General features: G+C 42.7%; 1 protein-coding gene across 4 annotated transcripts in view; it reads right to left on the reverse strand.

Annotated features, from left to right (window-relative positions):
- Nucleotides 1-27,790, reverse strand: part of LOC114667466 (collagen alpha-1(XI) chain-like) — a 377,917-nt gene that overhangs the window by 263,693 nt on the left and 86,434 nt on the right. For 3 of the 4 annotated variants that reach the window (XM_051920864.1, XM_051920867.1, XM_051920866.1), the window contains exons 3-4: nt 23,177-23,390; nt 20,019-20,181 (exon numbers count right to left, since the gene is read on the reverse strand). In XM_051920864.1, the coding sequence (XP_051776824.1) occupies nt 20,019-20,181; nt 23,177-23,390 (377 nt within the window). The remainder of the gene's footprint in view (nt 1-20,018; nt 20,182-23,176; nt 23,391-27,790) is intronic. The other variant, XM_051920865.1, reaches the window with a different exon arrangement.

Below are 27,790 nucleotides of genomic sequence, written 5' to 3' on the forward strand. Positions count from 1 at the left end.
AAAACTCACAAATCTCACCAAAATCCACCAGAGTGCATTCAAAATGAACCACCCAGCCTTTATAGGACAGGGGGCGGATCCTTGATGGTGATGGACATGTGGCCCCGCCTCTTGGGTGATCCACCCACAAATTTCATTAAAAGTAGGAGAACTGCAAAACACACTTAAGACACTACATAATAACTGAATAGAATGAAAATGGACATAATATATCATTTGACAGATAATAAATGAACAGAATAAAAAATATAATAAGTAATGAAAAAACAATAATAAAAATGAACAAAACAAAAGAAACAATGTAAACATAAGCCGGAGGAGAAACCTTGGCTTGATCAGAACAAAATCATTCCAAAGGCCGAGAACTAAGCAACGCACTGGAAGAATTTCTTTAAAACAAGAAACATTTTTAACAATCCGTAACACCACTTCAGGTAGAGTGTCAACGTGGCCGTCTGTGAATCCATATGAATGAGTGTGTTTGTGTGTGTGGGGGTCTCTTCTGGCATCCCCTCCTAGGCTGGCCCCAAGTTAGCACCAGATGCTGCTGGGTTAGGCTCCAGCCTCCCCAACTCAACCCTGTGTTGGAAAAACTGGATGGTGTCATGCATGCACGTTGGAGGACCACCCCCCAAGTTCTTACCAGGTATGTGATACCAACTCGGGCTAATGGGGGTGGGGGGGTGCTCTGCTGCTAACTGTCTTGTCTTTTTCTTCCTCTGCAGTACAGTGAGGGCAACTGACTTTGCCCCAATTCTGCTCCCTGGACCGCCCAGGACGAGGTATCATTCAGAGTTAAGGAGCCCCGTAACGTTTAGATGGCAGACGAGAAAGCCTTAGCCAAGAAGACTTAAAGCTGGAGTTTCTACCAAAGGGGATTCCACAAACTATCCAATTAAGGGTCTGAATACCAGGAAGAATGGAATAAACTGCTCAAATCCATGTGTGCAAAACTTGTAGAGACTTGGCCATGAAGACTAGAAGCTGGTGTTGCTGCCAAAGTGGCTTCTACTGAATTAAGGGTCTGAATGTTTCTACGAATGAGAGATTTCAGATTTTGATTTTAAAACCTTTCTGAAGAGATGTTTTCACTTTGTCATTATGGGTTGCTGATAGGCAAAACTGGAAAGTGCATCCATTTAAAATGAAATCTACAACACCATAAAGTGTGCAGAATGTGATGCCTTCTGAATCCTCTGTTGAGGTTGGAGAGACTGGGACAAAGAGCGTAGGGGCTGTTGGCCAACTCCTTCTAATATGAAGGGGGTTTCTAATATTTTGGCCACTCCCTCACACATTATACTATTTCAAAAGCTTGTGATTGACTTCTTTTGTTTCAAAGTTCAAAACGTCGTCTTAGCCGGTGTGGAATACGCTGGATTTTAAAAGGAGTGGCGGCGTTTTAAAGTGGAACTTCACTTGATAGAGAAAAATCCAAAGGGTTAATGGTTGACATTTCAAAACGCAGTAGAACTGATGGGTCCGAGATGAGAAAAGACAAGAGATCTGAGATGAAAATATGAGTATATAGATATAAACCCCCTAAGGAGATAGCTGACAGGTAGTAGATTACAGAGTCCTACATGACATGCTTAATTAAAAAGTTTTTTTTTCCAAGAGGCACTTTTGCCTGTAATTACAAAACGCAGATTAAAAGGCAACCTATAATGGAACTGAAGATAATAAAAAAAACAGAGAAAGAAAACACGCAAAGAGGAGGCGTGAGGCTGGAGCTTATGGGAGTTTGGGGTCCCTAAGAACGACAATGAGGGAAAAAATAGAAAGGTGATGAGCCTTCAGGGATGGCGAGTTCTCAACGTATTCTACGAGTAGAATGGGAATATGAATGCTTCTCATCCAGTTTTATCTTTATACCTGTTGTGACGATAAGTGAGGGCATCTCAGACAACAAAACTGCATAGACACAAGTCTCAAGTTTTATTTAAAGTAAAACATTCGATCAAGCTTCTTCACTTAATCAGCATAAGCACAATTCTTTTCACTCTTTCTTTCTTCGCCTCTACTCCTCCATTGGTGAGCTTTGTCTTCCACATTGTCTCCCAAAATCGGCTCCCTGGATGAGATGGAGGGCTTCTTTTATCAAGTTTGACCCAGGGGTACTTGCAGTGCAGCAGATATGGCTTCTGTGAAGCACTTCCAAATATATACTGTATCTCTATATACCACCCTGGAGCTCCAAGTAGGTGGAGTTGACTCCAATGGACAGTCCAAGTAGGTGGAGTTGACTCCAATGATTACCAATTCAGTCTAGCTGTAGACATCCAGAACTCCGCCCTTTTACATTATGGTTAATGTTAGGGTTGTGGGAGGGTTATATTTCTCAAATAATGCAAAGTAGTGTCAAGAATGTTAGCTCCACCTACTTGGAGCTCCAGGGTTTAGGCTCCAGGCTACAAAGATGTCAGACTCAATTCTTCTGGGACCCAGGAGTACTTGCAGTGCAGCAATATGGCTTCTGCAAAGCACTTCCAAGTGTATACTGCATCTCTATATACCACGATGCAGCTCCAAGTAGGTGGAGTTGACTCCAATGGGCAGTCCAAGTAGGTGGAGTTGACTCCAATGAACACCAATTTAGTCTCAAATAATGCCTAGTACTGTCAAGAAAGGTAGCTCCACCTACTTGGAGCTCCAGGGTTTAGGCTCCAGGCTGCAAAGATGTCAGACTCAATTCTACTGGGACCCAAGAGTACTTGCAGTGCAGCAATATGGCTTCTGCAAAGCACTTCCAAGTGTATACTGCATCTCTATATACCACGATGCAGCTCCAAGTAGGTGGAGTTGACTCCAATGGGGAGTCCAAGTAGGTGGAATTGACTCCAATGGGCAGTCCAAGTAGGTGGAATTGACTCCAATGGGCAGTCCAAGTAGGTGGAATTGACCAAGTAGGTGGAGTTGACTCCAATGGGCAGTCCAAGTAGGTGGAATTGACTCCAATGGGCAGTCCAAGTAGGTGGAATTGACTCCAATGGGCAGTCCAAGTAGGTGGAATTGACCAAGTAGGTGGAGTTGACTCCAATGGGCAGTCCAAGTAGGTGGAGTTGACTCCAATGATTACCAATTTAGTTTAGCTGTAGACCTCCAGAACTCCTCCCCTTTACATTATGGTTAATGTTAGGGTTGTGGGAGGGTTATATTTCTCAAATAATGCATAGTAGTGTGAAGAAAGTTAGCTCCACCTACTTGGAGCTCCAGGGTTTAGGCTCCAGGCTGCAAAGATGTCAGACTCAATTCTTCTGGGACCCAAGAGTACTTGCAGTGCAGCAATATGGCTTCTGCGAAGCACTTCCAAGTATATGCTGCATCTCTATATACCACCGTGCATCTCCAAGTAGGTGGAGTTGACTCCAATGAGCAGTCCAAGTAGGTGGAATTGACCAAGTAGGTGGAGTTGACTCCAATGGGCAGTCCAAGTAGGTGGAGTTGACTCCAATGGGCACTCCAAGTAGGTGGAATTGACCAAGTAGATGGAGTTGACTCCAATGGGCAGTCCAAGTAGGTGGAGTTGACTCCAATGGGCAGTCCAAGTAGGTGGAGTTGACTTCAATGGGCAGTCCAAGTAGGTGGAATTGACCAAGTAGGTGGCGTTGACTCCAATGGGCAGTCCAAGTAGGTGGAGTTGACTCCAATGGGTACTCCAAGTAGATGGAGTTGACTCCAATGATTACCAATTCAGTTTAGCTGTAAACCTCCAGAACTCCGCCCCTTTACATTATGGTTAATGTTAGGGTTGTGGGAGGGTTATATTTCTCAAATAATGCATAGTAGTGTGAAGAAAGTTATCTCCACCTACTTGGAGCTCCAGGGTTTAGGCTCCTGGCTGCAGAGATGCCAGACTCAGTTCTTCTGGTACCCAGGAGTACTTGCAGTGCAGTGCAGCAATATGGCTTCTGTGAAGCACTTCCAAGTATATACTGTATCTCTATATAGCACCCCGGAGCTCCAAGTAGGTGGAGTTGACTCCAATGGGCCTTTTACTAAGGAGTGGCTTCCGTCTGGCCACTCTACCATACAGGCCTGATTGGTGGATTGCTGCAGAGATGGTTATCCTTCTGGAAGGTTCTCCTCTCTTCACAGAGGACCTCTGGAGCTCCGACAGAGTGACCATCAGGTTCTTGGTCACCTCCCTGACTCCATCGATCACCAGTGCAGTCTAGCTGTAGACCTCCAGAGCTCCACCCCTTTCACACTATGCTTAAGATTAGGGTTATTGGAGGGTTATTTGACTCAAATCATGCCAAGTACTGTCAAGAAAGTTAGCTCCACCTACTTGGAGCTCCAGGGTTTAGGCTCCGTTGCTGCAGATATGCCAGTTCTGACTAGTTGTAGATGTTTTACAGACACTACCAGATGGGAGGAGACGCTGGCAAAGACCCAGGGCCTGCTGAGAGGTTTATATCTCCCAGATGGCCTGGGAATGCCTTGGGATCCCATCCTTTGAGCTGATAAGTGTGGCTGGAGAAAGGGACATATGGGCCTCACTGCTTAGACTGTTACCCCTGTGATCCAGTTTAGGATAAGCAGTAGAAAATGAAGGAATGAATGCATTTCTGTGGTGACACATGTGCTAGAAAAGAGGTTGCTAATGTCTTGTTAGGAAAGAGGAAATGTGCTATTTGGTTGTACACCAACAGCCCAGAAAGTAGCCACTGATATAAAGTGTCCAGGACGTGGGCACAACTGCTTAAGCCCATGTTAAACTACGCAACTTTTCCAGCAACTGTCTGTCTTAACCTTCATTTACATTATCTTCGTGAGTCTGCGGCAAGCTCCCCGTGATGCTGGTCACCTAAAGTGACAAACCCTACTTGTCATATTTTATCTTTAGTCGTAGGGGTGGGCTCTGTGTGTATGAGAGCTGACGACCAATGAATCCTCATCCGGAAGGACAATGCATAGAAAGTAGCAATGAGGAATGAGGAACACGCATGCTTTGAACTTCAGCAACAGAAGAAACGCTTGTCTTTCTGGTGTTTTGTGTTTTATGTATGGAAACGAATAGAAAAAAGAGAAAAAGAGCTGAAATCAGAGCTGAAGTGGCTGCACCTCTGTTAACCCTTCAGCAGGCTAGTGGCTGTCACAAAAGGGGTCGAGCATGATGGTGCAAGAAGGTCGGCATGCAGTTGGTAAATATGGCAGCGATTTTCGGCTGTGTAAATTGAGAGGATGCTGGGAAATGATCAGCAAGTCTGACGTACCCTATGGCAAGAAGTCACAAGATGTGACATCGGCCTTAAGAGGCTTTGGTTAAGTGGTAATTAGAATTGGGATCCCTAAATGAGACACACGTGGCCATGCGGAAGACTTCTATGTCAAGATGAAGCTCATGAAGCCATTGCTCTTTATACTTGAAGGTATCAGAAACTCTACTTAAGTGGAAGCAAAAAGTAATAAAGTAAATAAATGCAGGGTCTGGGATGTGTGGCACCCACTAATTAATCCATCAATCGATTCAATGAATGTAATCAATGAAGAGAGCACTGGCCTCAAATATTGGATCTGTTTCAAGTCAAAAAGCATCTCAGTGAGAACAGCGACCAGTGAGGGTCCCATTATGGGCTGAGATTTCATTTACCAGCAACACAAAAGAACACAAATCAAGGAGACAGCACAAGGCGGCTTTGAAAGTCTGCCAAAGGGATGTACACAATATAACATACCAGCCTCACTGGCACAAAGCACAGTCAGAGCCTTCAGTGCAAGATGAGCAGAGCTGACAATCTTGATGCCAGACCCAATAAAATACGGCACCCGCTTCACAGTCTGACCCATTTATAACAAGCTGTAAATCACCCTGTGAAATGCTTTTGTCCAAATGGAGTGGTGCCAAGGCAGCATTTCAAGAATCTCTGCCACCAAAGGGTATACTGAGTCTAAGCGGTGCCAACACAATGTAGAAATAGCACATTGATTCACAAAACTGCTTGATGAGTTCAAGAGTCTGCCACTCTGAGTGGCCTCACATGAAACATTACAACCGGGCAGACATGTGGTACAGTGCCACAGTGCCACTCAGCATTCCCACACTCAGAGGGGCTGCACAAGGATCAATGCCAGTCCCTGCTGAGGGCCTCAGGCTCTTCATTTGCTGAAACCACAATTTTAACCAATGCACTGAATCACCATCATTTTAATGAGCACACAGTCGGGGACATGGGACAGCTGCTGTGGATTTTAAATGCTATGTTCCCTATAAAAAGTTATTTCTATACTGATTATTTCAAAAGAGCATATATAAATAAAAATAGAGTATCTATCTATCTATCTATCTATCTATCTATCTATCTATCTATCTATCTATCTATCTATCTATCTATCTATCTATCTATCTATCTATCTATCTATCTATCTATCTATCTATCTATCTATCTATCTATCTATCAAATATAGTGCCTTTCACATCTATCTATCTATCTATCTATCTATCTATCTATCTATCTATCTATCTATCTATCTATCTATCTATCTATCTATCTATCAAATATAGTGCCTTTCACATATATCTATCTATCTATCTATCTATCTATCTATCTATCTATCTATCTATCTATCTATCTATCTATCTATCTATCTATCTATCTATCAAATATAGTGCCTTTCACATCTATCTATCTATCTATCTATCTATCTATCTATCTATCTATCTATCTATCTATCTATCTATCTATCTATCTATCTATCTATCTATCTATCAAATATAGTGCCTTTCACATCTATCTATCTATCTATCTATCTATCTATCTATCTATCTATCTATCTATCTATCTATCTATCTATCTATCTATCTATCTATCTATCTACAGTGCATCCAGAAAGTATTCACAGCGCATCACTTTTTCCACATTTTGTTATGTTACAGCCTTATTCCAAAATGGATTAATTTTTTTTTTTTTTCCTCAGAATTCTACACACAACACCCCATAATGACAACGTGAAAAAAGTTTACTTGAGGTTTTTGCAAATTTATTAAAAATAAAAAAACTGAGAAATCCCATGTACATAAGTATTCTCAGCCTTTGCTCAATACTTTGTCGATGCACCTTTGGCAGCAATTACAGCCTCAAGTCTTGTTGAGTATGATGCCACAAGCTTGGCACACCTATCCTTGGCCAGTTTCGCCCATTCCTCTTTGCAGCACCTCTCAAGCTCCATCAGGTTGGATGGGAAGCGTCGGTGCACAGCCATTTTAAGATCTCTCCAGAGATGTTCAATCGGATTCAAGTCTGGGCTCTGGCTGGGCCACTCAAGGACATTCACAGAGTTGTCCTGAAGCCACTCCTTTGATATCTTGGCTGTGTGCTCAGGGTCGTTGTCCTGCTGAAAGATGAACCGTCGCCCCAGTCTGAGGTCAAGAGCGCTCTGGAGCAGGTTTTCATCCAGGATGTCTCTGTACATTGCTGCAGTCATCTTTCCTTTCATCCTGACTAGTCTCCCAGTTCCTGCCACTGAAAAACATCCCCACAGCATGATGCTGCCACCACCATGCTTCACTGTAGGGATGGTGCCAGGTTTCCTCCAAATGTGACGCCCGGCATACACACCAAAGAGTTCAATCTTTGTCTCATCAGACCAGAGAATTTTCTTTCTCATGGTCTGAGAGTCCTTCAGGTGCCTTTTGGCAAACTCCAGGTGGACTGCCATGTACCTTTTACTAAGGAGTGGCTTCCATCTGGCCACTCTACCATACAGGTCTGATTGGTGGATTGCTGCAGAGATGGTTATCCTTCTGGAAGGTTCTCCTCACTTCACAGAGGACCTCTGGAGCTCTGAAAGAGTGACCATCGGGTTCTTGGTCACCTCCCTGACTAAGGCCCTTCTCCCTTGATCGCTCAGTTTAGATGGCCGCCAAGCTCTAGGAAGAGTCCTGGTGGTTTCGAACTTCTTCCACTTACGGATGATGGAGGCCACTGTGCTCATTGGGACCTTCAAAGCAACAGACATTTTCCTGTAACCTTCCCCAGATTTGTGCCTCGAGACAATCCTGTCTCATTGGTCTACAGACAATTCCTTTGACTTCATGTTTGGTTTGTGCTGTGACATGAACTGTCAACTGTGGGACCTTATATAGACAGGTGTGTGCCTTTCCAAATCATGTCCAGTCAACTGAATTTACCACAGGTGGACTCCAATGAAGCTGCAGAAACATCTCAAGGATGATCAGGGGAAACAGGATGCACTGGAGCTCAATTTCGAGCTTCACGGCAAAGGCTGTGAATACTTATGGACATGTGCTTTCTCAATTTTTTTATTTTTAATAAATTTGCAAAAACCTCAAGTAAACTTTTTTCATGTTGTCATTATGGGGTGTTGTGTGTAGAATTCTGAGGGAAAAAAATGAATTTAATCTATCTATCTATCTGTCTGTCTGTCTGTCTGTCTGTCTGTCTGTCTGTCTGTCTGTCTGTCTGTCTCATCCTGACAACTATACTAAATTAATATCTATCTATCTATCTATCTATCTATCTATCTATCTATCTATCTATCTATCTATCTATCTATCTATCTATCTATCTATCTATCTAATATAGTGCCTTTCATGATCTATCTATCTTTTAATGGTGCCTTTATCTTTATCTATCTTTCTATTTATCTCTCCATCTTCAGGTTGTTACTGTTACCAATAAATGAATGCTCTTGAACAGAGGAACACACATACACGTATAATTGGGGTGCTACCATACGATTTGATATGTCTAGTTATCTGTATAATTATCTTGATTGTTTGTAAAATAAATTTTGTTTTCTTTATCTATCCATTTCCAAACCTACTTATCCATGGTAGGGTCACAGGGCAGCTGAAGCAGATCTCAGCAAGCAATGGGCATAAGGCATGAACAATCCCTGGATGAGGTGCGAGTCCATCAGAGGGTGGGCACACACTCACACACACACTCACACACACACTCACACACACGCAGACTAAGTCTGATTTAATGTTGCCGATCCACCTAACCTGCATGTCTTTGCACTGTGGAAAGAAATCAGAGCACCAGGATGAAACCCATGTGAACACGCAAACTCCATTCAGGGGTGTAAAGAAAACTTGGCGCCCAATGAATCCCCTGTTACCCTTTTTAGCTATTTTCCTAATCAACTTTCTTTCTTTCTTTCTTTCTTTCTTTCTTTCTTTCTTTCTTTCTTTCTTTCTTTCTTTCTTTCTTTCTTTCTTTCTTTCTTTCTTTCTTTCTTTCTTTCTTTCTTTCTTTCTTTCTTTCTTTCTTTCTTTCTGCAAGTTTAAACAAGCATGACTTGTCTTGTTATTTGTCAGCTTGAAATGCAGTAGCTTCAAAGGCTACAATTAGTGTCCATCTTGTGGTTCAAATGATGTTCAATCAGCAGGCGGGGTAATAAACTCAACCTTGGGAATTTCTCACGGTGAGAGTGACTTTTTTTTTCTTCTTTCAATTGTGGTCAGGTTTCACTTAAAAAAAAAAAGTTCCAGAAGGATACAGAGCAGCCAACACTGTTCTGGGAGTGACGTCCCCCAGAGTGGGGTCAGCGAGGTGAGGTGGTGCAGCGCCTCAGAGCTCCACCGTCCTGGCTTTAAAGGCCAGCCTAGTATGACATGTATGGTGTCTGCATGTTCTGGTTTTCCTCCCACAGCCTATAACTAATATGTTTGGTTAACTGGTCCAGCATGTGAGCGTGAGTGTGTGCTTAAGGGTCCCCACTATAGCCTTTTGCTTCCCCACCACATAAACCAGGGTGAGTCAAAGTCAGTCCTGGAGAGTTGTAGTGGTTGCAGGTTTTTGTTCCCACCCAGTTTCGTAAGGAGAAGTCAGTTACTGTTGTTGAAGTACTTGATGCTCAGGACATTCTTCATTTAAGTTCTCTCCCAGCTGCCCTGTGATCATGCCCAGGATGGGACAGTTGGGAAGATGGATGGAAGATGGATGGATGGATGGATGGATGTAGTGGTCTCGCTAGTTAAGGTTCCCCACCCTCAATCACTTATTTTAGCCTTAAACATTTGCTGTTTTAATGGCTCCCTGAGATGCAAAAGACCAAGTAACCACCTAACTCGTTTCCACTGACACCTGTGTGTATTCCTTGTGAACAACCTGGTGTAACAAAATATCTGGAAGGAAACTCAAAAGAAAAAAAGTGAAGAACTGGGAACTACTCATCCATTTCGAGCAGCAAATCATTTGAATGATATCCTACGATACGACAGAAGAATGACCTGACATGGCAGAAGGATGAAACTACCAAGATCTGGTATTGGCCGGGATTGGCTTCTAATTAAGAAATTAGGTTCAGAACTGACTCTGCAGACCCCTGACTTAAACCATGGAGAGATGGGTCAAAAAATTGGAAGATGGGAATGGAAGCTTGGAACAATCAGACCTCATGTGAATTGTGAATCAGCGGATCAGGCCACGACATGCACTTGAAGGAGGATGTTTCTAAATCACCAAGGTCTTCTTGATTGGTATGTGATAGTCTCGCTGGGGCTGATGTATATATGTCTGAAGACAACCATGCCTGATTTTTTCTTAAGTGTGGGTGGGTGTGAATAATTAAACGACTCACCGAGTGTCACATTTCTAAACCAATCCAATGCCACTCAAAGGAATGGCGGCCATACTGAACTGCCAAGAGCGATGGTGCCTTTGCTACCTGATCCAATAGAAAGAGCAACCTTCTGGTTACATGAACGGTCTACAGCTGAAAAAATTTTTCTGAGAGAGACCCCCGTTAAACATATAGATGTGTGTGCATTAAAAATAAATTTCTGTAAAACCAGACTGCACTTTGGCATTCGAAGACGTCAATGGACGAGTGGAAGGAGTGAATGATAAGTTGTCGTGGGTGCTCTCTGCTGTCCATAGTTACAACAACAGTGTCGGAGTCGACGTCAGGTTAAAAGGTTTGGGTGCCGCGTTTGTGAAAATATGAATCGGAAGATATGCATGCGAAGTAAACGTTGTGTCCAGCGCCGTCAAAAGGACTGCCGTTAAGAGAGCTGATAACGAAGAGTCACAAGATATGCGGATTTCAGGGCTCAAAACACCCGAAACAGTAAATCTGCCTGATGATGTGGTGTGACTCCAGCAGAACCACGGATGAGGCTGCACAGCACACAACACCTCACTACACACATAAATGACAAAAATAAAGGAGGTTAACATTACGGTCTAATCGGAACAGCAAGTCCACCACCTAAAAGCTAATGGCGCAGTAATGGCTGCTGTTGCACCATCCATGTGGGAGCCACACGTTGATGGTGGTTGATGTGGCTCCCCTCTATCTATGTAAAGCGCTTTGAGTAGTGAGATAGGTGCTACATAAAAGTAATTCAAGTTACAATTATTATTTAATCAGCTGATAGCTCAGTAGTACCTAACTCTATAATCTGCCTATGGCACATCCACCGTGTCCAGTCTGCAGTCCAATGCTGTGCTTTATATAAACGATTTTATTTAACTTGACTCCTCTGATTGTTTCTTTGTCACAGTCAAATCTTGCAACTGATTTTAAACCCACATTTGGGGAAGCGAATTTCTTCAAATTTTGCATATGCGTCCTTTATCGATGACAATACAATAATCCGTCAAAACCGATGCAATCACGTAACAAATTTCGCCGTAATCAATGGTTATGCGATTCCAATTAGATTAGATTAGATAGATACTTTATTAATCCCAAGGGGAAATTCACATACTCCAGCAGAAGCATACTGATACAAAAAACAATATTAAATTAAGGAGTGATAAAAATGTAGATATACAGACAGACAATAACTTTGTATAATTTTAACGGTTAAGGTGGAATTGAACAGTCACATAGATTGGGGGAGGAACGATCTCCTCAGTCTGTCAGTGGAGCAGGACATTGACAGTAGTCTGTCGCTGAAGCTGCTGTTCTGTCTGGAGATGATCCTGTTCAGTGGATGCAGTGGATTCTCCATGATTGACAGGAGCCTGCTGAGCGCCCGTCGCTTTACCACAGATGTCAAACTGTCCAACTCCATGCCTACAATAGAGCCTGCCTTCCTCACTAGTTTGTCCAGGCGTGAGGCGTCTTTCTTCTTTATGCTGCCTCCCCAGCACACCACTGCGTAGAAGAGGGCGCTCGCCACAACCGTCTGATAGAACATCTGCAGCATCTTATTGCAGATGTTGAAGGACGCCAGCCTTCTAAGGAAGTATAGTCGGCTCTGTCCTCTCTTACACAGAGCATCAGTATTGGCAGTCCAGTCCAATTTATCATCCAGCTGCACTCCCAGGTATTTATAGGTTTGCACCCTCTGCACACAATTAACGCGCATACAACAATGACAGAGAGAGAATATAGCGAGATGTAGGCGGGTACAAGTGAGAGACGCGTCAGATTGCCCCGACTTGCCCCTTCCAGTCAGTGGAGTAGTCGGTAAATACGCCTGCTGACTTGACTTGTGTACTCTTGTGAACGAGTAGCCTTGATGATCACGCTGAGGAAGTTTTACCGTAAGCCTGCCGCTCTGTCGTCGATACTGTTATTTTCGCAGCGACTGAACGCTAATCCCATAAGAGCCTGAACAGAAAAATAGAGAGACTGAAATATCATTCTTTTTAGTATTCCAATAATTCAGCAAAGAAGATATAATACTTTTAAAGAAGCTTTCCGTTCATGAAAAATGATTAAAGGAAATTAAAAAGTAAAAAATTAAATATATTAAAAAAAAATTTTTTTAAATAAAAATTTTTTATTTACTTTAGGTATAAATGCACTAAGAAGCAAAAAATACAATTTTTCTTTAACCACAATTTTCGTGATTATATGTGACTAAATTAAATGGTGGGGGCTCACATAAGTTAATTCATTCAATCAATTAATAGAAGAGCTACTTTCATTATAAAATATATAAAACAACAACAACATTGTAAATGCTAAACAAGTTTAAACAAGTTTAAAAAAATGTTTGAATCCATCAATTTATGGATTAAAATTGTAGTTAAAGAAAAATTAATTTTTTGCTTTTTAGTGCATTTCTAACTAAATATAAGTAAATGAAATCGTTTCACTTTAAAATGTTTTTTGTATATTTTATTTATTGTGATGCCTCCTGGCGTAGTGCACCACTACGGTGTTATTGCAATGTCGACTTGTGAAAGCCTTAAATAACAAGGAGACTGAAAGGGCAGAAATACTAGCCATCTGTCCATTTCAGCCCGTCGTCTTCAGTGAGGTGAGATGACTGAAGTAAAGTGAAGGGCGTGCCCGGGGTCTGCGCGCAGTTGGGGGAGCGCGTGCCTCGCATGCTTTAAAAGGCTTTCTCTGAATGAGGAGGTGGGGCACGTTTTAGCTTGCCGGGACCCTGCTCTGTAATTTCAAGTGCTTTAAAGAATTTGCTGGCAAGGAAGGGAAAGATGGTCATTATATAACATGAAAGAGAAATTAGTTAGAGGGCCGAGCTCTGCCAACCCACTTTAAGCCGAGTGGTCTCTTGAAATCCTGGTCAGAGCAGAACTGCATTAGATGGAAGTCTGGCTTTTCAGGGTCTAAAAATTCAAAATCAAATAAAAAATGAGCAGCCATTTTTGCACATGGATAATCTGGTTTGATTAATTCAAAATTGTTTGGTATTTAAAGTACAGTGGTGTGAAAAACTATTTGCCCCCTTCCTGATTTCTTATTCTTTTGCATGTTTGTCACACGAAATGTTTCTGATCATCAAACACATTTAACCATTAGTCAAATATAACACAAGTAAACACAAAATGCAGTTTGTAAATGATGGTTTTTATTATTTATGGAGAAAAAAAAATCCAAACCTACATGCCCTGTGTGAAAAAGTAATTGCCCCCTTGTTAAAAAATAACCTAACTGTGGTGTATCACACCTGAGTTCAATTTCCGTAGCCACCCCCAGGCCTGATTACTGCCACACCTGTTTCAATCAAGAAATCACTTAAATAGTAGCTGCCTGACACAGAGAAGTAGACCAAAAGCACCTCAAAAGCTAGACATCATGCCAAGATCCAAAGAAATTCAGGAACAAATGAGAACAGAAGTAATTGAGATCTATCAGTCTGGTAAAGGTTATAAAGCCATTTCTAAAGCTTTGGGACTCCAGTGAACCACAATGAGAGCCATTATCCACAAATGGCAAAAACATGGAACAGTGGTGAACCTTCCCAGGAGTGGCCGGCCGACCAAAATTACCCCAAGAGCGCAGAGACGACTCATCCGAGAGGTCACAAAAGACCCCAGGACAACGTCTAAAGAACTGCAGGCCTCACTTGCCTCAATTAAGGTCCGTGTTCACGACTCCACCATAAGAAAGAGACTGGGCAAAAACGGCCTGCATGGCAGATTTCCAAGACGCAAACCACTGTTAAGCAAAAAGAACATCAGGGCTCGTCTCAATTTTGCTAAGAAACATCTCAATGATTGCCAAGACTTTTGGGAAAATACCTTGTGGACTGATGAGACAAAAGTTGAACTTTTTGGAAGGCAAATGTCCCGTTACATCTGGCGTAAAAGGAACACAGCATTTCAGAAAAAGAACATCATACCAACAGTAAAATATGGTGGTGGTAGTGTGATGGTCTGGGGTTGTTTTGCTGCTTCAGGACCTGGAAGGCTTGCTGTGATAGATGGAACCATGAATTCTACTGTCTACCAAAAAATCCTGAAGGAGAATGTCCGGCCATCTGTTCGTCAACTCAAGCTGAAGCGATCTTGGGTGCTGCAACAGGACAATGACCCAAAACACACCAGCAAATCCACCTCTGAATGGCTGAAGAAAACAAAATGAAGACTTTGGAGGGGCCTAGTCAAAGTCCTGACCTGAATCCAATTGAGATGCTATGGCATGACCTTAAAAAGGTGGTTCATGCTAGAAAAACCCTCAAATAAAGCTGAATTACAACAATTTTGCAAAGATGAGTGGGCCAAAATTCCTCCAGAGCGCTGTAAAAGACTCATTGCAAGTTATCGCAAACGCTTGATTGCAGTTATTGCTGCTAAGGGTGGCCCAACCAGTTATTAGGTTCAGGGGGCAATTACTTTTTCACACAGGGCCATGTAGGTTTGGATTTTTTTTTTCTCCCTAAATAATAAAAACCACCATTTACAAACTGCATTTTGTGTTTACTTGTGTTATATTTGACTAATGGTTAAATGTGTTTGATGATCAGAAACATTTTGTGTGACAAACATGCAAAAGAATAAGAAATCAGGAAGGGGGCAAATAGTTTTTCACACCACTGTATATATATAAATATAGTGCCATTCGCACAATAACTCTTTAAATATGTGGGATCAATCAGTTCACATTTACCTTTTAATGGTAAACATCTCTCCATCTTGCATTGTCTGAAATTAATTAATCAAGTTACATGAGTCTGCTTTATTAATAAGTTTTCATTTTATTGTGTTTATTGTGAATGTCATAGTGAACATCAAATTTTTACAAATTAATTTGCCATCTATATTAATTATTAAAGAAGTATTTTGTATATCTCCTTTCATAATAAGTATTACCTTAATATATATATTTTATGCATATATATCCATCCATCCTATACCCTAACACAGGGTCACGAGGGTCTGCTGGAGTCAATTCCAGCCAACACAGGGCTCAAGGCAGGAAACAAACCCGGGGCAGGGCACCAGCCCACCGCAGGGCGCACAAACACACACACACCAAGCACACACTAAGGACAGTGTAGGATCGCCAATGCACCTAACCTGCATGTCTTTGGACTGTGGAAGGAAACCCACGCAGATGTGGGGAGAACATGCAACCTCCACGCAGGGAGGACCCAGAAGGCAAACCCAGGACTCCTTACTGTGAGGCAGCAGTGCTACCCACTGCGCCACTGTGCCACCCTTATGTATATATATATATATATATATATATATATATATATATATATATATATATATATATATCTGCGGTGGGTTGGCACCCTGCCCAGGATTGGTTCCTGCCTTGTGCCCTGTGTTGGCTGGGATTGGCTCCAGCAGACCCCCGTGACCCTGTGTTCGGATTCAGCGGGTTGGAAAATGGATGGATGGATATATATATATATATATATATATATAGTAAGCTGGAGAGCTGATCGCACCCTCAGAAGACACAGATGCCCCTGGGAAAACCCCTGAAACAGCTGACAATCTACCTTCACATTGCTCCTTACCCTTCTTACTTGCGTGATAAACCTCTCACGCGGTACTCCACTTACTTAAAAGCCTTGTACGGCGCCTGTCAGTTTTGGAATTGATTGTTTTGCTCCTCTCTCTCTCTGACATTCTCTGCTCCTGGCAGAACTGTCATCTCTGACTTGTCATGGAGCACGTTTAAACTTTTGAAAAGAGACAAATGTTTGTTTGCAGTGCTTTGAATAAAGTTCCTGTTTTTTTTTTTTCTACAACCTCCTGTGTCTCTGTGCAAATCTGTGACCCAAGCGTGACAAGTGGTACCAGGAGTGGTTGCACAGATGGATGGCGAGGAGTTATTTCAAATCGCGCAGAATGTTCCACATCCTTACAATCCAGAGGATGACCCGCCTCCTATCCCTGATCTGAATGTCCCGGTTCATACTGACTCATAGAAGACAGAATTGTTATCTTTGATCGAATGGAACACTGATGTCTTTTCAGACTTGCCAGGCAAGACTAACCTTGCAGAACATAAAATCACTACTGAACCCGATGTTCACGTACAGATGCGGCCGTATCGGATTCCGGAAGCACGACAAAATATTGTGCGCGAACAAGTCAAGAAGATGCTGGCATTAGGTGTAATATGTGAAAAATAAAAGTGACTGGTGCAGCCCGGTCGTATTAGTCCCAAATCAAGACAGTTCGGTTCGCTTCTGTATCGATTTCAGGCGCTTGAATAAGGTCTCTAAATTTGATGCTTATCTGATGACCCGTGTTGACGAGCTGTTGGAAAAACTGGGTCAGGCGAGCTATATCTCCACGCTAGATTTCACGAAGGGTTATTGGTAGGTGCCTCTAGAGGCTGGCAGTTGTGAGAAAACAGCATTCGCGACTCCTGACGGACTTTATGAATTTACGAGACTCCCGTTTGGTCTTCATGGGGCACCTCTAACTTTCCTGCGTATAATGGATCAGATCCTGAATCCTCATTCTGAATATTCTGGGGTGTACCTTGATGATGTCGTGATTTTCAGCAATGATTGGCAAACGCATTTAGAGCAACTTCAAACTGTTCTTGAAAGCTTGAGACAGGCTGGCCTTACTGCTAACCCAAAGAAATGTAAACTGGGTATGTCTGAGACTCATTACTTAGGTTATTCTTTGGGCAGGGGTTTACTTCGGCCACAGTTAAGGAAAGTGGAAGAGATACTTGCTTACCCGTGACCAAAAACACAGAAACAGATACGCGCCTTTCTGGGGCTTGCTGGTTACTACAGAAGGTTCATCCCTAACTTTGCACATATTTGAGTAGGAAATTACTTCCTAGGGAACGCATTTATTTGACAATTGAGAAGGAATGCTTGCCGATTAGATGGGTTGTTGAAGCACTTCGTTATTACTTATGGGGTTGAAATTTCACTTTGGCAACTGATCATGCTCCACTTCAATAGTTATACCGTCAGAAAGATACAAATTCTCGTCTCATGAGATGGTTTCTGGGCTTACAACCTTACAGTTTTATGGTAAAGCATCGACAAGGCTCTGAGCACGTCAACGTAGACGTATTATCACGGCTGTATGAACCTGGTACAGAGAGTCGCTTGATTCACGAGAATGTGAATAAAGATGAGGAGGGGGGTGTTAGCTGGAGGGCTGATCGCACCCTCAGAGGACACAGACGCCCTGGGAAAACCCCTGAAACAGCTGAAAGTCTACCTTCACATTGCTCCTTACCCTTCTTACTTGCGCTATAACACGCGATAAACCTCTCACGCGGTACTCCAATTACTTAAAAGTATTGTTCAGTGCCTGTCAGCTTTAGAACTGGTTGTTTTGCTTCTCTCTCTCTCTCTCTGACATTCTCTGCTCCTGGCGGAACTGTCATCTCGGACTTGTCATGGAGAATGTTTAAACTTTTGAAAAGAGACAAATGTTTGTTTGCAGTGCTTTGAATAAAGTTCCTGTTATTTTTTTTTACAACCTCCTGTGTCTCTGTGCAAATCTGTGACCCAAATGTGACAATATATATATACACACACACATATATATATATATATATATATATATATATATATATATATATATATATATATATATATATATATATATATATATATATATATATATATATATATATATATATATATATATATATATATATATATATATATATATACACACTAGCTGTGTAAGCCCATGCTGTAAAATGCCCAGGGTCCTAGAAACTATTGAAACCATCAGAAAAAACATTGAAATGTAGAGATGTCTGGTAATTGACAGGAACTACTCTGGGCGTCTCTCTCCTAGGAAGATTCATTTTGCCAATATGCTCACATCACTTGTGCATTAGCAGCGGGAGGAAAAGTAAAAAGGACACCATTTTGCCGATGTGCTCATCTAGCTTGCGTAACAGTTTCTTTCTTTTCTCGGCAGTTTTACTTTGGCAACAGAATCACTTTCTTCTTCCAACTCATTAACTTGGGGCTGCCTTACCAGCTTCATTCTGTAGTAACCTCACACTTCTGGGCCGGACAAAGAGACACACACACTTCCACATGTAGACATTTATATACAGTATAAGATATTAGCTGTTCCCCGTGGCTCTGCCCACGTAGTAGTGAAACAGGACAAACTTTAAAAATCAATAAACAAAAAGGTATCGCTAGCTAAGCGGAGGCGAGGTACACTGAAAAACTCAGCGCTAACTACTGTAGATCTCTCATTTGCTAACTAAGCAGATATAAGGTTACAGCTCGAGGATGGCACTTGAGTGAGGAGAGCCCCACCGCCCTCCCCTCAGGCTGCTGCGTCTCTCTCGGATTCGTGCAAATAATTGGTACTGCAAGTGAACAATGATACTTAGCACGATGGGAGAGTCGCAAAATCAACTAGAATGTTCAAGCAAATAGTAGAAAAAAAAATCTAAATCTGTTAAGTAGTTCTCTCATGAAAAGCGGAGAGACAGACATTGGATTTTATATATATAGAGATAGATATACAGATATTATTAATCTTGCCCACTACATTATCTATCTATCTATCTATCTATCTATCTATCTATCTATCTATCTATCTATCTATCTATCTATCTATCTATCTATCTATCTATCTATCTATCTATCTATCTATCTATCTATCTATCTATCTATCTATCTATCTATCTATCTATCTATCTATCTATCTATCTTATCCTGCCTACTATACTTAAATTAATATCTATCTATCTATCTATCTATCTATCTATCTATCTATCTATCTATCTATCTATCTATCTATCTATCTATCTATCTATCTATCTATCTATCTATCTATCTTATCCTGCCTACTATACTAACTTTTAATATCTATCTATCTATCTATCTATCTATCTATCTATCTATCTATCTATCTATCTATCTTATCCTGCCTACTATACTAACATTAATATCTATCTATCTATCTATCTATCTATCTATCTATCTATCTATCTATCTATCTATCTATCTATCTATCTATCTATCTATCTATCTATCTATCTATCTATCTATCTATCTATCTATCTATCTTATCCTTTTGTTCATTATTTTATTTTATACACCGTTCACAATGAAGTAAGCCAAGACCTCCTTCCATGAACATTATCAATGAGCTGATATGTTGTGCCCTAAATGGTGATTCCCTCCATTAAACTTTCTCTTTAAAAACGTCGGCCATTTTGCTGCTTCTCAGCTGCTAACCAAACTCTTCACTATTGTGACAATGAAGACAGAGCAGCCTGGAAAGTATCTGGTTGACTCTCAGCAGACTAAGCCGGACCTCACTTTGAACTTAGTTCTTGTTTGCTTTACCAAACCCCTCGTGACTGAGAGTTTTCTGAAAGGCACTCTCTACATTACGTATGCCCTTGACATTTTTCATGCCTACCTCAAACACCTCCTCATCCAGAAGTCTGGTCCCAAACACGGTGACGCCGTCTGTGCTCAACACCGGGGTGTCCCCTCTCAGAAGAGTGTGGCTTTGATATTTTTGGCAGTCCAGGTAGAGAGTGACACTCTTCCCTTCTACGCTGTACGCAATACGGTGCCACCTGGAAGGGAGGAGTAAAGGAAGAAGCTGCTTCAGCAAGTTCACATTGGGCCTGGTGCTTTACTGGTTCCCCCCCGTCTGATCACCGTATTTTCTCCCCCCCCCCACAGACCACTGATGAGAGTTTTGTCTTCCCAGCTCTCCAACAAATGGAGTTCATATTTGCACTTCTGGGATTCCTACTGCATTTTCTCTTGAATTTATTCCAAGTGTTCACAACCTCCTTGAGAGCTACAGTCTACTCCTAAGCCTCAGTTGTGTTCAGACTATGAAGACAGTGTTTTCCATGTCACCTACCTGATGAACTCCGACTTCTCTGAAAAACACAAGAGCCCCACAATGAAGTCAGGACTTGGTGTGGCCCTGTTGGCTCCTCGGACTTGCTGCCAGAGAGCTAGGATTCTTTTTCTTTCTTTTCAACATATTGCTACTCAGAAACAAGATCATTAGAATTCAACACAGCAAGCCTGTTAATCCTATTTTACCAAGTTTTGAAGGTCCCGAAGTTCTAATGTTTATTCTGTCACTTATTCCATGTGTCTGAGGTTCTCTGTTTGAAGAAAACCCTTCTAATGTTTGAGCGAACCTTCCCCTTAACAAGTTTCCAATTTTGCCCTCATATTGTTGCTGGGATAACTGGGGTAACTGCTGGGATCCACTGGACTAATTCCCTTCATAATTTTTAAGCACTGCAATCAGATCAACTCTCCATTTGTTGAAATTGTAAAGGTTCGGCTCCTTCAGTCTCTCCTCATACTCCTGAATCAGTCTGCATGCCTCTTCTCTGGACTTGCTCTAGCAATATGGAGAGCAAAAGTGCCCTCAGTAATTCAGGTGAGGCCTCACTATTGCATTCTGCATAAAACACACACATCATCCTACTAGATAATTGAACATCCTGTCTGTCATTTAATGGCTTCTGTCCACTCTTCACATGTAGAGAGTGACTAGTGACTCCCAGGTCCTTCACATAAGGGCTGCTTTGAAGTTTCACACCAGTCACGATCTATTTATTCATATCTAACAGTTTTACTTCCTACATGTAAAACTTCACATTTAATTGCATTAATTCCATCTGCCCAAGTCTAGTCTGTGATGATTTGGCTGATTCTACCTGATCCACCATTCCACCAATGGTAGTTTAGTGTCTTTTGCTCACATAAACAGCTCTAGATCATTTATGTGCATCTCCAAGGACACGCCCACTGAGGGCATCCAACCCCGACCATGATGTACTGAGCAGGCCACGCCCCTTTCATTTGTGATGCCATTAAAAGGGATGGACCTGGAAGGCAGCATCTCGTTTACAACCAGAATTCGAGATCAAATGAGCTCCCGAACGAGAACCTAAAAAGTATGAGACTGACAAGACAACACCCTACAAGCTGATTTTCAGGTCAGGGTCTTTTTTGTTGTGCCACTATGCACCCTTTTTTGCTTTTCTTTTGTTATTATTTATCGAGTTGGTACCCCATAGATTCTCCCTGTTCTGATTTGGTTCTGTACCACTGGTCACTATATACTGTCACACACATGCGTAAGGGAGGCAGCTAAAGGGCTCGAACAGTGACAATTCCATGTCTGACCAGGGGGTGGCGAAGTGCACTGACTATTTCTCTCAGTCCTCTGCAGAACATTCGCGGAAATTCCACAGGGTTCAGGCACCCGTGATGATGTCACTTTCTACCTAGATGATGTCACTTCCGGTTTCCCGCCACCACGTGATGCCATTACTTCCAATTCCGGTACCTGTGATGATGCCACTTCCTGCCCTGACGATGTCACTTCCGTTATAGGTGCCCCGTGATGACATCACTTCCCGCCCAGACGATGTCACTCCCGTTTCCGGGGCCCGTGATGACATCACTTCCTGGCCAGACGATGTCACTTCCGGTTCTGGTGCCCGTGATGACGTCACTTCCTGTCCAGACCTTTAAAGCTGCCATCTTTGCCACATGTCCTCAGTTCTGTTTTAGACTTTGAACCAGATACAACTCTACAAAATCCAACCCTTTTTGCAGCCAAGGCATAATACATGGGTGGCTGCCCCAAACCATTTTTTGTCTCCTGTCCATTCTTGTGACAATACATAGTATTGTGGTATACTATAATAGAATATGTGTCACGATTTACTGAGGGGGCGGCATGGTGGCACAGTGGGTAGTGCTGCTGCCTCACAGTTAGGAGATCCGGGTTCTCTTCCCGGGTCCTCCCTGCGTGGAGTGCATGTTCTCCCCGTGTCTGCGTGGGTTTCCTCCCACAGTCCAAAGACATGCAGCTTAGCATTGACGAGTTTAAATTGGCCCTAGTGTGGGTGTGTTTGTGTGTGTCCTGCGGTGGGTTGGCACCCTGCCTGGGATTTGGTTCCTGCCTTGTGCCCTATGTTGGCTGGGATTGGCTCTGGCAGACCCCCGTGACCCTGTGTTCGGATTCAGCGGAAATCCCGCTGGAAAATGGATGGATTTACTGAGGTTCTACATTACCCAAGGTGAAGCTTTAGGTGTAATGCAATACTTTTCTTATACAGCAATTCATAAACGCTTTGCTTTGAATAATGTTCCGGGCGCATATTGTTTCAACGTGATTGGGAACAATCGACAGCTTCGATGTGATCAAACTTCTCAGCTATCAAGAGGAAAGTGGCGCGTAGAGTGGCGCGATGGGGCAGAGAGACTGGGAGGCACACAATTGTGCACCATAGTGGGCAAAGAAAGATAAGTGAGAGGAAATTGGTGGTGCTTTAGGTATTGTTGCACTGGACACATGGACAGGGTACTGTTGCTAGGAAACAGGGAACCTTATCATGATAGCCAAGCTTGGTGGGTCTCTCCGAATTTATTTCTGTCGCTGTCAGTGTTCACACTCAAACTCACCTGCTTTTATTGAACAAATTGTTACTGTTAGCAAATTTCAAACTTTTTTGCCCGTCTCGTTCCAAATTGTGCCCCCAATCTGAGTAGATATGTACATACGGCAGGCCCCTAAAGACAACTTACTTCCCATCCGCGAGGTTGATTTTCTTGAACGTGGGGTAATCCTCTGGGAGAGGTTTGCCCATGTGGTCCTCATACAAGAAGACAGGGGAACGGCCGATCTCTAATCCAAGCTGCTGCACTCCCTGGTCATCATAGATGGACAGGAGGAAGAACTGCGCTCCTTTCTTGGCCCTCACCGTGGTCATCAGAGAGAAGTCCTCTGGGAAAGGACCTTCTAGAAGGAAAGAGAAAACAGAAAAAAGAGGAAGAAGTGAATGATGACTGCCTTGAGGGTTTCAATATTTCTGACTGAGTTAAACTGTTAGAGCAAGCTCATGGAAGACACGGACACATCGGCCTGGCACACCAGCTCAGAAGCTGCATTTGAGTTTTGATTGGTACCACACCTTCAGAAAGTATTCAGATTCCTACCGTTTTACACATTTCATTAAGTTGCAGCCATTTTCCTTTTTTCCTACATCAAGTGATGTGGACAGTGTGCCACAGACTTGGCAGGAGAGAGTGGTAGATGCTGGCACCGGCACCCTTGACTAAACCTGCATCCAGATCCTTCGCTCTCCTTACCTGGCATGGGAAGCCCTATTATTTCTGTAATCCAGTTAGAACTGAGCTGTTTCTCACATTTAAGCTCCGAGCTGCACCAAACGGAGCTTAGACTCCATTAAACTGCATGGCACCTCAGTAAGGGTTGTCACACACGTGTGTTTAGGGGGCAGCCGAAGGGTCCAACAGGGAGTGAAAGTACATGAGATAAGGGGTTTAGAGATGAGCACTAATGCCTTTATGCCTTTTTCTACAGCAGAATAACTATCCATCGATCCATTATCCAATCCGCTATATCCTAACTACAGGGTCACAGGGGTCTGCCGGAGCCAATCCCAGCCAACACAGGGCGCAAGGCAGGAAATAAACCCTGGGCAGAGCGCCAGCCCACCGCAGAGAATAACTATTTACTTCCTACTTCTGGCCCTTCCCCTGTGAGGTCACTTCCGGCCCCCTCCCTGATGACCTCAATTCCAGTTCCTCCCATCTACCTCTCCTTCCTGCCGCCTCAATATGAAAACCAAAAGATTGTCATTTTCACTTGCCTTTGTTGTTTTCCAGATAAAATGCCAGTATCAGTCGCAACTGATTACTCTACAAAACTGCTACTATAGGGGGCGGTTACCCCAAACCTTCATTTTGTCGTTTGACTATCTTAAAGGGGCAACTCGATACAGGGAAATCATTTTAAAAGCTATGGGTGTTTGTGGTTGGTTTTCTGAGAATAAATAAATAAATAAATAATTAAATAAATAAATAACATTTTGATATTGGTGGTATTCCAAGATTCCTTTCCTTTAACATGGGCTGTCAAGTGTCAACGCTGTCAATGCTAGAAGTTAAGATTCATTTTAAAAAGTGGAAATGCTTCAGTCCCTCAAGCTTCCCGGGTGGCTATACCAGGTGTTGTCAGAGAGGGCACTGGACTGAGGTTGCCCCCTATTCCCGTCAAGAGCTATAAAACAGAGAGATGCCAGAGATTATACAGTCCTCCGATACACTAGGTGGCAGTGTTTCTGTGCTGGTACACTCATGCAGGCATCCACTTGGTATTTTGGGAACCGTATTCCCATTGGGCATCCCTGCTGAGTGCCATGGGTGCCCCCAGGCGGAGCCGTCGGGGCGGACTGTCTTCAGTTTGAGGGGCTTTTGCCTGATTCGGAAGTGCTGCCACGGTGCAATATTCTAGCATCGGAAGTCCGTCATGAAAAAGGAGGGCAATATACCTCCAGATTGGGTCGGAGTCGGGAGGAGGTGGGCAATACTAGCTGGGATGTGTGGATGGAGTATAAAGGAACAGTCAACATCAGTTCTGTTTATCACGTGCTGGGAGTATTTGCAGAGAATTGTGGAGGATCGAGGTCCTGACTCTACATGGGCATCTTTTCTAAACAGCAGGGTGTATGCTGATGTCTTGGCTAAATTGCTGTTTTGTCTTGGTAGAGTAATATGTTGCTCTACTTTCCCCTTTTGTATTATTAATGTGTAGCCTTTGTCAAAATGCCTAATCTCACAGACTTACCACTGTTTATAAGGTACAGTTCATCCAGAAAGTATTCACAGCACATCACTTTTTCCACATTTTGTTATGTTACAGCCTTATTCCAAAATGGATTCAATTCATTTTTTTCCTCAGAATTCTGCACACAACACCCCATAATGACAACATGAAAAAAGTTTACTTGAGGTTTTCGCAAATTTATTAAAAATAAAAAAACTGACAAATCCCATGTACATAAGTATTCACAGCCTTTGCTCAATACTTTGTCGATGCACCTTTGGCAGCAATTCCAGCCTCAAGTCTTTTTGAATATGATGCCACAAGCTTGGCACACCTATCCTTGGCCAGGTTCACCCATTCCTCTTTGCAGCACCTCTCAAGCTCCATCAGGTTGGATGGGAAGCGTCGGTGTACAGCCATTTTAAAATCTCTCCAGAGATGTTCAATCGGATTCAAGTCTGGGCTCTGGCTGGGCCACTCAAGGACATTCACAGAGTTGTCCTGAAGCCACTCCTTTGATATCTTGGCTGTGTACTTAGGGTCGTTGTCCTGCTGAAAGATGAACCATCACCCCAGTCTGAGGTCAAGAGCACTCTGGAGCAGGTTTTCATCCAGGATGTCTCTGTACATTGCTGCAGTCATCTTTCCCTTTATCCTGACTAGTCTCCCAGTCCCTGCTACTGAAAAACATCCCCACAGCATGATGCTGCCACCACCATGCTTCACTGTAGGGATGGTATTGGCCTGGTGATGAGCGGTGCCTGGTTTCCTCCAAACGTGACGCCTGCCATTCACACCAAAGAGTTCAATCTTTGTCTCATCAGACCAGAGAATTTTCTTTCTCATGGTCTGAGAGTCCTTCAGGTGCCTTTTGGCAAATTCCAGGCGGGCTGCCATGTGCCTTTTACTAAGGAGTGGCTTCTGTCTGGCCACTCTACCATACAGGCCTGATTGGTGGATTGCTGCAGAGATGGTTGTCCTTCTGGAAAGTTCTCCTCTCTCCACAGAGGACCTCTGGAGCTCTGACAGAGTGACCATCGGGTTCTTGGTCACCTCCCTGACTAAGGCCCTTCTCCCACGATCGCTCAGTTTAGATGGCCGGCCAGCTGTAGGAAGAGTCCTGGTGGTTTCGAACTTCTTCCACTTATGGATGATGGAGGCCACTGTGCTCATTGGGACCTTCAAAGCAGCAGAAATTTTTCAGTAACCTTCCCCAGATTTGTGCCTCGAGACAATCCTGTCTCGGAGGTCTACAGACAATTCCTTTGACTTCATGCTTGGTTTGTGCTCTGACATGAACTGTCACCTGTGGGACCTTATATAGACAGGTGTGTGCCTTTACAAAACATGTCCAGTCAACTGAATTTACCACAGGTGGACTCCAATGAAGCTGCAGAAACATCTCAGGGATGATCAGGGGAAACAGGATGCACCTGAGCTCAATTTTGAGCTTCATGGCAAAGGCTGTGAATACTTATGTACATGTGCTTTCTCAATTTTTTTATTTTAAATTTGCAAAAATCTCAAGTAAACGTTTTTCACGTTGTCATTATGGGGTGTTGTGTGTAGAATTCTGAGGAAAAAATTGAATTTAATCCATTTTAGAATAAGGCTGTAACATAACAAAATGTGGAAAAAGTGATGTGCTGTGAATACTTTCCAGTTGCACTGTATTATAGTTTGTAACTTCTCCCCACCTTCCCTTCTATATCTATAGGCAATTAGGTGTAGTAAAAAGACAAGCAGGAGTTAAGTTACTCATAAAATAATGTATTATTGATAATAATCATAAATAATAGCAATATGCAAAGTACATTTGAATATTGGCAACCATACAATCTGATTAAATGGTGATGTGTAGTTTCAGGCGGCACACAGACTTGTAGTTACTTAAAAATGTCTCTAGTTAAAGCATCATTCAGCTTTCTTCAGAACAGGCTGCATTGCCTGCCTCAATATGGCTGCCGAGTTGTGCTCTCCATTGTGTTGTCTTCTTCAGTTCATGGTGTGATGGTCTTCATCAGTTTGGTAAGAGAGATGCTTCTTCATCATATGTTGGTTAGTAAGAGGGAGAGAATGTGGTTGAACAAGCAGCTTTATAGATGTTCTGTCCAACCCCTACAGCCAAAAGGACATCATGATACTTATACTTGCTTCTGATCCAAGCCAACTCCAAACAGCCATACTTCAGACAAATGGGGAAATACAACATCTTAAAACCTAACCCCCCCAAAAAAAACCATATGTCTTTATGGCTTTCTTGTGGGGGTTGAAAGACTTTAGCAGAGAAACACTTGCCAAACTGGTTTAAGGCACATCCTCCCACAACTCTGTCATAAAATTCAAAGAGTCCCATTCCTAAAAGGGGGGGGGGGGGGGGGGAGGTAAACACTCACTAATGTAACACTAAATTACATTGCTTTGCCTAAATTACAAATAAAGACATACAAAATATTTATCAAGTTATATGCGAAATCTTACATCACAAAAATTGCCCACCACGGCCTGGTCATTCTGCCCCCCAATCATCCCCTCTCTCTAATTGTCTCTCTCTCTCTCACCACTTCACC

The sequence above is a fragment of the Erpetoichthys calabaricus genome, chromosome 17 (genome assembly GCF_900747795.2).
Source record: "Erpetoichthys calabaricus chromosome 17, fErpCal1.3, whole genome shotgun sequence".
NCBI classification, from domain to species: Eukaryota; Metazoa; Chordata; class Cladistia; order Polypteriformes; family Polypteridae; genus Erpetoichthys; species Erpetoichthys calabaricus.